The sequence below is a fragment of the Galleria mellonella genome, unplaced genomic scaffold (assembly GCF_026898425.1).
Source record: "Galleria mellonella isolate WM207_F2 unplaced genomic scaffold, CSIRO_AGI_GalMel_v1 utg56, whole genome shotgun sequence".
Classification (NCBI taxonomy): domain Eukaryota; kingdom Metazoa; phylum Arthropoda; class Insecta; order Lepidoptera; family Pyralidae; genus Galleria; species Galleria mellonella.
Genome location: NW_026442117.1, coordinates 4907133 through 4922094, shown reverse-complemented (window position 1 = coordinate 4922094; position 14962 = coordinate 4907133). Strand labels below are relative to the sequence as shown.

Here is a 14962-nt window from a genome sequence, read left to right as displayed (position 1 = left end):
ATCAGGCGCTTTCTACTTGTTGGTCATTGGACGATAGCTGGAAGACGCCGGCAACAGCATTGCGACACTAACCAATCTCAAAGGTCGTCAATCTTTATCACTATCTGTAAAAATACCAATTATGACGCCGAAAATTCTATCAATTTTATATAGCTTGCTTGCTGGCTGAAATCCTTAGAAATAGAAATATTATGCAAATATTTTGTGAAAGCGAGATTGTTTTTAACCTCTTGGCGTTTGAACGGCTTAACCAATTATTATAGAATAGTCAACCAGTGGAGATTAACATATGCTATTATATATCCTGGTCATTCGGACAAAGTCGTGAGTAAAAGTTAGCGTGAATGTATTTTTTTTTTAAATTAGCCACCCGTCTCCGATTCACATGATTCTTTCTAAATAAAACACAACCTATTTTACTGGTTAATAATGTAACATTCTAAGAAAGAATTTCTAAAATCAGTTAAGTATTTTTTTTTCCATTACAAACAAAAAATATAGAAAGTTATTGAGTGCTTCAAATTTGTTTATTTTTCAAAATCTTGAAAGATATACAGTCGTTCCAAATCAGGTGAATTCAAAACTATACACATATGATTTAATGAAATTAAACTCTTTTATTAACAGGATAACTGAAGAAATAAAACACATGTTTGGAAATCATTTCATTTTATTGCTCCACAAGGTACTTATAAGCTTTATAATTATATTCAAGTAAAACCACACTTCGAAACCACATGTTACGGACATGTGTGTGCATAACAGAACATTTATTTTAATCTTATAACTCTAATCTATCAGGTACAATATCATACAATCTGTTTTTTGTCACTGTTCAGTATTTATTAATCCAATGAACATATTCAAAAAGGAATGTTACGTTGGATTAGAGTTGTTTCACATAGCAACACAATATAGTTTCTGATATAAACACACACAATTCATAATCAAGCTGGTATTTTAGCTGCAATAAATCAAAATACGATCTCTTTCTGAACATAACATTGGTAATGCCTTCAGGCATACAGTGACTTGGGCAAGATTTAACCAAACATTACATATTGTAAGGAATTGTATGTATACTGACATATTTTTAATTCACAATTTGCGCAGTAACAATTTCACATACAAAAACGTACACTGCGCAAGCACCATTGTCTATGCTTTTGTTTCTTTAGCGCGAATAAAGAAACTTACTGCCGATTTATTCCGATGGAGGCGTCACTGTGTCATAACGGAAACAAATTTCATCTCTCCTTCAGTTCGTAGTGATAGGCCAGAAAATAAATTAGTAAAAAAACGGAAAATAAATTTTCCCGCCATTAAGAATTGTTTTCAAGTGACTCTTCAATAGATGTCCAATTAAATTCCTGTTGTTTATGTTCTAGCACTGTGGCGCCACCTTCGCAAAAAATTGTATAAGCTTCTCTATAAATGAACTTGTTTGTAACGTATATTAAAAAGTAAATGCATTTTATCATGCCCATTGATGGTTCCAGTATACCTACAATCGGTAATCGTCACTAGTGAGCAGATATTTCAAGTACGATTATATTTTACATCACTAAACTATGCTTGAACTTTATGATATCTGATTTTACTCCTCAAAAAAGTAATCTCTTGCGAAAAAATTAATAAGGGACTAATAGGGATATAAACTGTAACGATTGCAAACAGAATTATCAAAATTGATTTAAAATTAACGAAGATATAGTGTAATATACACCTAAATATAAGTATTGTACAAAGAATAAATGTACAAAGAAAAATGTATGCGAATTTCTATAAAAATCTCTCCCTTTTACCTCATTTAAAATATACAGTCCGTTATTTAATATATCTCTTTGTTTAAATTTTGTTTATGAGGGTAAATCAGTTTAATGATGTAAAATATAACAAAAAACGTGTACACTAAAAGAGAATAAAACTGGCATTAGTACTCATTGGAGCTCACGATACAAATTATACAAAAGTATTGAAAATAACATATGTACTTGTGTAATATAAAATGAGAAATGTATCTTAATTTTTTTTTATGGCAAACATTTATATTTATGATTAGACACCAGGTAATTTACTATATTATTGCAATTTAATATAGAAATATTATTAAAATTTGCAAAATAAATTCTGTCCACTGCGATATCTTCAGTACACTTTAATCATTGGATATTTGAATATTTCTATAATAAAATTTCACAACAGTGGAACTGTTGAATCTTGTAGACGTAAGTTTATAACACAAATTATCTGTATAATATTTTCTCATTTTATACTTGATAAATATGAAAAAGATCAACTTTTTTAGATACCGGCAAATAACTTGAACAGATTTTAACATAAAGCGGCTTGCGCAGACAGAATAGCGAGCAATCTATTACGCAAGTCTCATTTTCTATAATTTTGTTCAAATTGTTTGCTACAACCTTAATAGTGAGGTATAAAAGCACATTCTAGGAAAATGACATCTACAAACCCTGTAGTGAATCACGATAAAATGCTCACTCTATTGAGTACTAATAAAAACGAAAATGTATGTAACGGCAAAACTATATTATTGCCTTAAACCTCAATATTACAAAAGAAACGATTCCGCCGGTAGCTACAGACAGTACGCAATAATATTTCATACAACTATCACGGACTAGGGAGCATTGAATGTTATTTTTTCTAAAGGGCCCAGAAAAGATTGGGAACCGCTGCTAAAAAACAAAATTCGAAAATTATTCATGGACAAATTCACGTAACTGCGTTCACCTAAATTTGCAACAAATTTTTTAAATATTTTTAAAGAGTTTTAAATTGAAAATTTTAAATACCTATCATCTTGTAAGAAGCTAGTTTACTTAAAACACCGGTATATCTAGTCTTTATAATAATGATACATAGTAACACTTCAGTGTTTCAATGTTATATTTACGAAATCATCAAGATTCCACGACAGTTTAATGATAAAATTGAACAAAAACCTGACCAGAAAACAATCCATTAAACCTTAACTTTGAATAGACAATGTCCGCTTTTGTATTTCTAGTCAAGTTTTAAATAGCAAATTCTGTTTCATTCAAATCTTACTGCCATTGCCATACAGTCCATCTTCGACGCTGTTACGATTGGCACTAAACATTACAACATTCTTATTTAGACCGACAAATAATCTGATCACGATTCTAATACATACTTGACTTGCGCAGTAACAATTTCACGTATGGAAGCGCTTGCTGTGCAAACTTCATTGTCTATGGTTTTGTTCAAATTGTTTGCCGCAAACTTAGTGAACTTTTTTTTTAAATATACATACATGGACCGATTTCTTCGAGATATCTTTACTAATTTGTGAGGTATTTTTTAAAAGGGTTGACATTCAGGATAGTCCCAATATCCCGTACTAAGTTTATTCAAATTAAAGTCAGCTTTTTCTGTAAAAAAATATTCTATTCTATGGCTTTTATCAGCATTGTTACATATTTTAAGTCTTCCTAGACATAATCAGACTTAGTATCTAAAAAGCGAAATAATATTTCCTATCACATTACAATAATACCTTTTCATCTATGCATTGTAACAAATAATACAAACAAAGAAATCTTTAATTTTACTGTACATCCATTCTAAATATTCGACACAGTGTCTACACATAACAGACGTATGTTAATGTCACTCTATTGTATTTAACTGTGCCTGGTTTAAAAAAAAATATATATATATATCACAAAACCATCACAGGACTAAACACTCTCTCAGACGTGGCAGTAAGCTTTCGTGGTGTCGTCGAAAACGGTGTCCCTGGATATCATGATATGGCGGATACCATTTCCGACGAGTTAGAAATCTAGAATTTGCGACCATCACAACATCGTTTATAAAGGGATGTATTTAATTAACAATCATACATTGAGATCACAGGAGTATGTTACACCCTGGCAAATCACCAATCACGCAATAAAACATGCCTCATTCATTTCTATTACTTTGTAAAAGAGGGCAGCACTGGTAGGTAACTTACAATTATGTTAATTTATATAATATTATGAGAATCTCTTTGCAAACAGTTCTCCTGTAACAGTATAGCATTGATTTATAAGAGTTTCGATTAAATTTTCAATAAGTTTCGTTATAAAATTATGAATCTAATCTCAAATATTACATTGGTATATTTGGACCTAGTGCTGACATCTATAAATTAAAACATATTATTGTAAATTATAATATAGGTTATTTCTGACCAAAACTAATAAAAAAAAAATGTATTTTAAGTAGCGTCATTGAATAATTAAATCTGTTCAATACAGATTAAAAAGTTCAGCGTATTTTAAATAAGTAAATAAACAAAGACAGAAGTTTCATTGCGTGTTTTCCATGTAAGTATTAAAAATTTTACAGCCTGGTATAATCGCACCATATTATAAAACAAACAATATTACACTGCCCTCACTGTCTATGGCTGTGACAGGCTAAGCTCAATAGATATATTTTTTTATAAAAAGTACAACCTATTGAGTATGTTATTGAAGTTTTAGAAAAGAAAGCCACTTGTCATTTATCATGTATTTATTTAGCACCATTGATTATTATAACCAATAAGACAGTGAGAGGTGTAAGTCTTTTGAAACTTTTCCATCGATACATAAATATATAAATATAGATAATTAATTACAACTTACGCTAATTAATTAAAGCGATTTAGGTTCAAGATGGCTAAGCCACCGTTATCGTTTGCAAACCAAAATAATTATACACAACATTGGACTCGGAAACAATAAGTTTTCTAACAACGAAAGATAAATCCGGTACAATTGCCAATAAATAAGTAATAAAAAATGTATTGTATGTACAATTAAACACTACATTAGCCAAGCCAAAATATCATAGCACCAAAATACGTATTCAACAAAAGTACTGACAGAAAAGTTTCAGTTTTATACATTTATATTTATAATAATAATAATATATATATATAACTTAAAATCGTATATATATCATGACATACAGTCCATTTCTAATGTACCTACTCTACAAATTTAATATTAAACAATAAGTTACTCTCATTAAATCCTCGTGTACGGTAGGTACCTATATGAATAATATATTATTAATAAGTAAATGGTAATTTATTTTTTTCAAAAAGTCTCTGACTAGAGATGTCTAACCTAGAACTGAAATCTTGTTTTATAACAACTACCTACCTACCTACCTACAACGTAACATAGCACTCTTTGAGAAAGAAATAATAACGTTGACAATAGAAAATCATATTTCTCTACAATTTGAGCTTTGCCAAAGATTTTAATAGTCACTTTCAATAGTGAAATTTTATTCCACGTACTTTCACAATTGTATCGCGTCAAACAACGCCCAAGCCCCCGGGTTTGTCCGGGTATTTACAATCATAGTTGCCTTATAACAGTCCAACAACAGTTCTTGTGGTGTTCCAATAATTTACAAATCCTATTTGGTGTTAACACCAATTAACGCTTTTAAAATAAGAAACTGACACAATCTAATGAAGATTCCATTCCGTTGTAACGTTATAATCTGAGATATCTTTTGGTGTATATTATAGCAACACTGAAAAATATGTCAAATTCTTCAATGGGTATACTTGTTAAATTGTGACAATTTCACCAAAGCCGAACTACGTACGGCATCGACAGTTTTATTTATAATTTATTACCAAAATTCCATCACACAGGATCACGCCGAAGGCATCTTAATAGAAATGCACAGTCACTGGCACATAATAAATGAGGCGTAACCCATCTACAAAATTAGTGGTGTTGCCAGCATTTGTAAAAAGTGCGCTACCTATATTATCTCAGCTAAAATCATCGGAAGGCTGTCAGGAATCTCTTTCTAAGTACTGTACACGATTTATACTTTTCAATATGTTTTTCATCCTACTCTAAAGAGCAATGTTTGTATATGAAGACATAATAAGTGAACCATGTCAACAATTTTCTAATGATCGTTTACTAGACCACAGCTTTCCGTTACTCTGTAATCATACAAAAATTGCTAACATAGACGATAAAATCACTTTTTTTTTTTTAGAATTTTATCTTGGAATTACAACTTCCAAACAAATGAAGTTACATGAAAATAATAAGTACTTATTTATACATTTTTGTATAAGAATCGCTGCAACAAATCTCGGTCTTCCAGGTGTTAATGAGTCATTAATTATAGCTGACGTTTTTAGGTATTTAAAAAGAGATGGACGGACCCTTGACCTTCTTTTCGCGTTTTTCTATACAATTTCTTTTATTAAACATTAATTTTGTTGCCTTTGTGATTACGTATTTGTTTATGGTTTGTAAACTAGGTAGAGCATTGGCCCGAAATGCATTTTTGATAGATTATGCAGACATCTTGAATTTTGTCACTAATCCACTTGATCTCAGTCGCCTTATTGGAATTTAATATTCTAATATATTTATATAACCAGTTTCCTAATTGAAGCGAGACAAAGCCCGTGATTATAATAATAATATGTAGTATAACCACCAATGAAGAAATTAACACTTTTATAAATCATTAAAAGATTAAAAAATGATTTTTAGACAATGACAATCATATGTTAAATTTGTAACACTCAAGTCAACATTGGTCAGTGAAATAGGAGAGGAGCACGTACATCAGTGGGTATGTAAATCGAATTAATTTTCTGATATCTTTCTATCTTTATGATGTATTTTTTCTTCTTTTTTTTTTTATTTGTATCATATTAGTGTTGCACTGGTCCTTTTTTTTTTACTCCAAAAAGTCCAAAATTTGACCAATCGTTTGGATATAATTTTCATCTTCAGAACGAGCCTCTTATAACATGTCGTTAGCAGAAATGGTCGTAAAAACATCGACCGATTGCCGTTGAGGAGAAGATGATTTTTATTTAGGTGTAAAATTTTAACATTGAGCGATATAGATTAAAAATATCAATAGATACATCACTCATAATTAGTTTTTTTTTTTCATTTAAATACAAAGTTACAATAAATTAACAGATTGATAACAAAGTGCAGGCAGTGACATATTTCACATTTTTTTTTTTAATTATTGCTCCAGAATACATGTTTCAAATCAAATTTGATTGTCTAAACAATTAAAATCAGCTTAGGTACTTAACACTTATTACTTTAGCCAAATATTTTTCTTTTTATATACAATGAGGTAGAATACGGGATAAACCCCTTATTTTTAATTTGACGGCCTGGACTAACACACAGTATAATAAAGTTTCGATAAAACATTTTTTTTTCTAAACACCTGCTATAGGTACCGGCAAATAACTTGAGCATGACTTTTAAACTACGTGACTTGCGCAGTAAAAATGTTACATAAAAAAGCGTCTACTGCGCAAGTTTTAATGACTGTGGTTTTGTTCAAGTTGTTTTCCGCGAACAGTAGGAGTGCGTTGTTTAGAATACCTAAATTAATAGCCAAGGGTATTGTTCCCTCAAAATTGTCTATGATCATAACTCCCCTTGTAAACGGCCAGTTGCACCTAATCATAGACACATCAAATTATTGAAAGTTTTAGATAAACAAAACTTAAATCACGTGCCTCTATCAAGTGTCGTTTATATCAGTTGACTAAAGTCGAGTTAAGGGGTATGATGAACTAGTTATTGCATGAAACTATTATTCCTTTATTATTTGGTATTGCTGAGGTTTTTATACAGAGTTATTATTTTACAAATAAACAAAACATAAACTTGGATGTACTTCGTTAAAAACAAAAGGGAAATGAATAAAAAATACACGTATGGAGTACTTAAACAAGACTTATGTATAAACACTAATATCTATTGCAAACAGAACCTAAAAATAACCCTGTATAAATTATGCATATGGTTTATATGTTTATTATATATCTATTTTACTATATTAGGGGGTGAGTATTTTGTTAATATTATTGAAAAAGCAGACTGAGGTTGTATGTAAAGGTAACAGAGGCACCTAAAGAATGGCACACAATGAAGAGACTACGAGAAACCTGTATAATGTACAAAATATCGTAAAACTGTACTTGATATGATTATGTACAATTATATTCTGCATCCTGCTGCTACAACACTACGAGTATGTTTAGCGGTAAAACCGATACACAATTGAATAAATGCAATGTAAAGCGAAAGAGTTTCGCTGCGGCTCTCTTCCATAATTACATTCATTAATCCACGATACGAGCGGGTATCATAAATATTAGAATTCCCATTAGACATTACGGATTCAAAGGTCAACAAATATCCCAAAATATTGAGAATGGAAAAATATTGAAAAATCTATTTACACGGCGGCGCGTTTCCGAACGACTTGTTTCTCGTGTAACGTTATACGTTCAGCACCTTAACGTTTTGTACTCTGGGCACGCATAGTCTAGTCACTAGCGTTCGAAGCGAGTCACTTGAACACCCTCACGATCACACGCGTTGGTCAACATGGCGGATCCGTCTCCTCTTGCTTCGGGGGCGAGGAGTTCCGTTCGGGTGTCGATTTCTCTGTTTCCCGCTCGCGCCTCGTCAGCTCCGCCTCTCGTTCGTTCAACCTGGCCTCGCGGCGAGCCAACTCCGCCTCCCGCTCGTCGAGCAGCCGCGCTCGTTCCGCCAACCTCGCCTCTGCGTCCAGCAGGCGAGCAGTCAGCTCAGGCTCGCTGGGTGGAGGAGAAGTGGACGAGGTGACGTCATCGACGGGCGGCGTGAGCGGTTTGAGCGCAACATTCGGTTGGATATCCCGCTGGAACCTCGTGCAGTGCGCTACCCGGACGACCCTCTCAGGGTTTTGGAGTACCGGCTCCCGTTTACCCCACGGCCGGAAGGCGGACAACGCTTGGTACTGAAGCTGCGCGTAATTGTCAAGATACAGCGCGTAGCTGTAGTCCTCGCCTCGCGCTTTCTTTGGAGGTGATTCTGGCGGCTCCGGTTTGCACACCACCGTCTCCACCACCTGGAATAGAGAAATATAATAATTGAGTAAATTGTTTTCTGTAAACGATAACAAGAAATGGTAATTTTGGGCGGGAGTTGCGACCCTTAATTGAGGAACACGACTCGAGGATATTCTTGTTTAGTACGTCTATTTTTTAATTAAAAATAGTAAATGCGTTTAAATACACTAATAAATGTTAAAGACAAATTATTGGAATTTGGTAGCTAGTTAGTAGACAATTTTAATTGGTACAATTGTCTACGAGTACAAACTAGCCATCGAATTATGAATAATCTGTTCGTGGGACCCGCGAGCTCCATCTTAGACCCCATCATCGCCTTCCAACAGGTGAGATCGTGATCAATCGCGGGAACCTTCAATAGTAAAAAAAAAAGAATTCCACTCTGCGTAAGAACCAAAAGTATTAGGTATATATCTATAAACCAGAAAACCCAGACTGAACCAATCAACAAATTTCGTTTCGAAAATCATCTATTTTTACGATTATATCTAAAATTAACACTTCAGTTAGTGTAGTATATGTATATATGTGTATATTCTGCAAACGCAAAGCACAACCCGGAAGACATTGGTCATCATAACGGAATACAGCAAGGCACATTAAGATTTATACAGTTTTATCGAGATGAGCACGTCGTAGTCTTGTGGATATGAAGGTTCATCAGTAAGAACTATGATTTCATGATAATAAAATATTATAAGAACATTATTTTAAATTCAGAGATACGCCATAGAATAGCACACAGCCGTAACTAGGTATAATTAAAAGCCACTGTTCCAGTTCTTTGGCGATTTTAAGTGAATTATGCAAACAGTAAGGTCTTATAGGCCTATAGGTACTGTCTGCAAAACATTTATCTTATGTAAGGCGGGGAAGTGGGTGGGCAGACGACGCGCGTCATCGCGGCCTCACCCCTGGGGGGGCCCCACCTTCGAGGGATGTAGGTCGTGGCCGGGCCGCAGACGACCCCCAGACGCAAGCCTCGCCCAGCCAACTGATACTCGGCGAGCCGAGCCGCCGAGGGGGTCATATCGCACGTATTTGTGAAAATTCTGTTTCTTAACATTTTATAACTTACAAGTACATCAGATACTCCTTTGTTATGCTATTTATTTAGTAGTCCCTAATTAGACTTCACAAAAACAAATTTCGAAAATCAATTAATGGCCGCCATATTTGTTTACTACCATGTACTGTAGTACTCGTCATAGATATTAAATACTCGCCCTTGGGCACTCCTACATTTATGGCGCCTCATTTATTAAAATCCATATAACGTTTACGGGCTACAAGGTACGCCAAATATCCGGACATATACATATGAACAAAAAACATACTCACCCTCTTTATTGTTTAGAAATTAGGAAAAAGCAAGTACATTTCAATAAGGTGTTAAGGTAGTTAGGTGTAGGCTTGTATACGAAGAGTGGGTTGGAGGCTTTAGGTACTTTCGTCCCACACTTTGAAAACAAAATTAAATATACAACAGTAACGTACCGCCCCCGCGCCCTTAAGTTGCTGAATAAATGGAAAATTATATAATAGTGAAGATTTGATTTCTCGTAGCACTATATAAAATATTTAACATCTAATTCGCAGATTTGCGATTTTATCATTTATATTGTCTGTCTGAACTGTAGTAACATAGGTTTTATTTAATTTATATATTAATTAACAGATTATATACACACTCATTGTTATTGCTTCTTTCACATACACCCACTGTAACTTGCCTTACTTGCTTTAGACTTATAAGAGACTTAGGATGTAAGTTATTTCTAAAAGATGTAAGATATTTTTGTATTATAATCAACAACTCTTTTAAAAATATTTTTGTATAAAAATAAAAAAAAGAATATTTAATTGAATTTCTCTAAGTGGATGCGTATTTTAGCTCGAGTTCTATATGGACACAAATAATAGTAATGGTATAGATAGGTACGTATGAAAAATGCGAAGGTACTCGTTTTATATTAATGCAAATTACTCTTGGCAAGTTCCTCTTCCATTGTTTTTGAATCAGCTCAGTGCCATTACGAACAAAGGCACGAACTACACTGTGGGATAATATGTATTTGGCAATTCTAACGAATATCGTGGAATCCAAAATGGTATCCAGTCAATTCAATTGTTTCTATTATATCGGCCCAAATTTCTGGCCCTTATTATATTAGTTAGACATGTTTCTGTCTGCCAAAATGGCGCCGGTGCGATCAAAAACACTACCTCTGAACACAATGTCCATAATGAGTGAGCTGCGGGGTTTCTCAGACTCATCTACGGAGCGTGCACAGACGGCCAGTTTAGCAAGAGCCGCCGCAACCCGCGAGCACCTACGCTCCGAGTAGAATAAAGGGCGTGGTGATGGTAGGTCAATGGGCTTTCAAGGGTCACTGGAGAATGGACGCGTGGGTGCCGACCAACAAACATTTCGGCCTACTTGCGCGTAATTTAGCAACTGTTTTCTGCGGCACGTGCCACATTTTCACTTTACTTTTTTTTTGTGTCTATCTGTTTATGGAAACGAACGAGCTTTGTTTTGACTAGTATTTGTACCTACATAGGTAGCCATATGTTCTCCTTAGCGGGGGAGCAATTTAGATCCCTATTATTATCAATTGATTAAATGATTAATGTCTCTGTAATAATGTAATTTATAACTCTGACATAAGGAACTACGATTGGTGGGAATATTGCTATCAAAGAAATCGGATTTATTATAACCGATTATATTAATCTGTCATATCATAATCGGATCTCATTCGATAACTGTCGTTGGCCCAAAGAATAAATCATATCTCTGAATATTTTACAAGTAGATTATTGATCGCTCGATGACGTGACGAATGGTGAAAAGAAAGAGTCAAATATTTGAATTTGGTATCTTGTCTATTTTCTAATCGGTTAAAATTAATATTACACGGCTATTTGAGTACAATCTATTTGAGTATTAGTACGATTAATCCACCCTGTTTATCACGAGATTATAATGTTAACCAGGAAAAAACCTTGCTTTCACACTATCTCGTTTGACGTAGGTTTTGCAAACTAGCAACGGACAATAACGGTTTATTAACAAGCTCTTAGATTTTCAACTTGAACGAACCCTTGGAAACGTGAAATTGCTGTGACGGCCTGACGGCTCATGTTGATGGCAAACACGCGACTAAATTACATCATACATTAAGTATATTAAGATAGCACCAATAAACTATTCTACGTAGCTGAACTACGATAAAATATATATATATATATATATATATATATATATATATATATATATATATATATATATATATATATATATATATAAGTGTTACATAGTCATACAAATAATTTGGTCCCCTTTGGAAACTATCCTGGTTAATTCCTAGTGAATTTCTTATAATTGATCAAATGACCTGACTTCCTTCATCCTCACTTATCATCCCTCACTGGTGCCCTGCGAGCATATAACAACGATAGCGCAGGCGGAGTTTGTAAACCATTATCGTCTCATGAAATCAGACTAGAGCAGGAGTTCCCAGAGTGGTCAACATCGATCCTTTGGAGTCTAAATCGGTTCCTTAAGGGCGACATAAACGTTAACTAATTTTGGAGGTCGACGAAATCTAAAAATCAACCCCTATTAATTAACATAAGTTCTTATTGGAAACTTAAAAATACTGTATATTTTGAGTTATTTGTTTCAACTTGTTATAAGAGTGACTAATATTTTAGTAGGAGTTTACTTTGCGATTATAATGTTTCTTTTTTTTTTTCAAAAAAAAAACCTTTTTAAGTAATTTGTATTAATAATTATTAATATCACTTGAAATTTACTGATTTTAATGAGAAAATTATGTTAAGTTTACTTATTTAACCACACGCAAAAATTTTAATTTGGTAAGTATAAATAGAAAAAAGAAGGATAGGATTTTTAAAGAAAAATGAGTATGGAGGTCGGAGGTATTTGTTCACTTTGGAAAACGGGTCTCTTGCTCAAAATAGTTTGGGAATCTACGACCTAAGACAATTCCCCGCTTCTTACATTTCTTATCTACATACGCCACACCTCACTCCAGTCATGACATTTAGAAAAATTGTGCATTTTTTGCATAATACAGGCGACCGTCCTTACGGAAACAATCTCTAGACCACCAAGCCATCTGTGGAGATTCGAATTTCAAAAGTACATATTTTTTGTTTTAATTTTTAACTCATCGTTACTGCGATTATTTCAGAGTCTATTAGACATCTAAACGACTATGACCAAGCCGAGATTTCTTGGTAAACGTAGATTACACGCTCGTGCACATAAACGGATGTGCACAGTATTAGTGTTGGCCAAGTATTACCGTGCTATTGGCGTTACAGGGTGATCACTGGATGTTATCAACACTTATTATTGATATGAAAGTTTGTAATGCTTTTTACATCTTTGTTATTTCATCATCATCATCATCAGTTGTTATCTGTCCACTGCTGAACATAGATCTCCCTTATAAGTATTGGCAGTAGTTGGTACATTCGACAGGCGGGATACCAACCGCAGTTTGACTTTGTCGATGAAGAGAGACGCTACTGTCTATCCTTTGACCATTAAGTTCTCTTAGTCGCCCCTTATGACATCTACAGAAAAAGAAGGGAGGGACCCATCGACTGATTTCTATCGTATAATCTATTTTCAACCAACTTCAAATAAGAGGTTATCAATTCGGTTGTATTTTTTTTTGTTTGTTACCTCTTAACTCCGTCAATTGTAAACCGATTTGGAAAATTCTTTTTTTTTATCTGAAAGGACATATTTACAGATCGGTTCCATACAAAATTTTATCAAAATCGATTTAGCAATTTAGTTTTTAAATCGAAATAACTGTTTTTGCCACTGAGTAGGTTTTTTTGTGGATCACCATTTACTTGTGAAACATAAATTTTTAACATAAAATTTCTAGTTAAAACAACGTGTATTTTACACATTGTAACACAATGTGTAAAATCGACAACCCTAATCAGTAGGGTTCTCAATGCATGCTTATTTGTTTTGAGAGCACGCAAGGAATGGCCCGAATTCCCGTCAGTTTAAACGAATCATCCGCGATTTAATTAGAGCCGCGATGTGCGTAGGTGAGCGTTTACTGCCGCATTCTTCAATGAAACACTCGTTTTTCTCACTATCTGAAACTTTATTGCTTGTTTACCGTTTAACTATTCTTTATTGCATGTTCTCGTTGTAACAATGGAGTGATGTGAAGCAATTTTCTTATTTTTAAACGACTTCCAAAATATAGAGTTTATCAGTTTATCTGCGACGTGATGGGCCGGGTCGTTGAATTCCCTAAAATAAGGGTGAGTACAATGATGGCTGGCTCATCCGTCATACTCGTGAACGGATGCTTCTTGTGGGTACTGGACTTCTCGTGTTTGCTTATTTTCCAATTAATAATACATATAAATAGAAGTTATTGTTTGAAATGTAAAATTATCTTGTACATAATAATCTGAAAAGAGTAATTGTTATATTTCTTGCGGGATAGAATAATATCCAGAACCTAGCAGAAGAACAAATAAAAAATTTACGATATAAAAGAGCTCGCAAACATGTCTATTTGAGAAAAGATTATTTCTATTCTAATTTGCAAAATTTTGCTATTCGTATTAGGGCTGATGACCCGATTTTCAATTTGCAATAGATACATAGTTAACTGCTCCCGTGTGGGATTCATTATCATTTCATAACAATTAAAGCTGTTGTTTCTTTTCAAAATTAAGCATTTTGTAGATTTCCTTAGTAACCTCTTACGACACCCACGGGAAAGAAAGAGGTGGCCCATTCTATGTTGGGACCGACACGGCTGTTCTAGTATATCCTATAGCATTACTAAACACCTAGTTTTGTGCATGCACTTAACAACTTCGACTGGGGGAAAGAGATTGTTAGCAATGGAGTTTGACAGTCCCATTGCTAGCAATATACCTTTTAAGGTCGATCTCCACGTAGTTCCCCCTGGAAACCATCGTGAGCAATTCTTGTTG

The 14962-nt window shown here is 33.8% G+C and overlaps 1 protein-coding gene across 1 annotated transcript in view; it reads right to left on the bottom strand.

Annotated features, from left to right (window-relative positions):
• Window positions 1-652: 652 nt before the first annotated feature.
• The window catches only part of LOC113515939 (ski oncogene), an 86076-nt gene continuing 71766 nt past the window's right edge, over window positions 653-14962 (bottom strand). Inside the window, exon 2 of the mRNA XM_026900239.3 lies at window positions 653-8943. Coding sequence (XP_026756040.2) covers window positions 8434-8943 — 510 coding nt within the window. The 3' untranslated portion in view covers window positions 653-8433. The remainder of the gene's footprint in view (window positions 8944-14962) is intronic.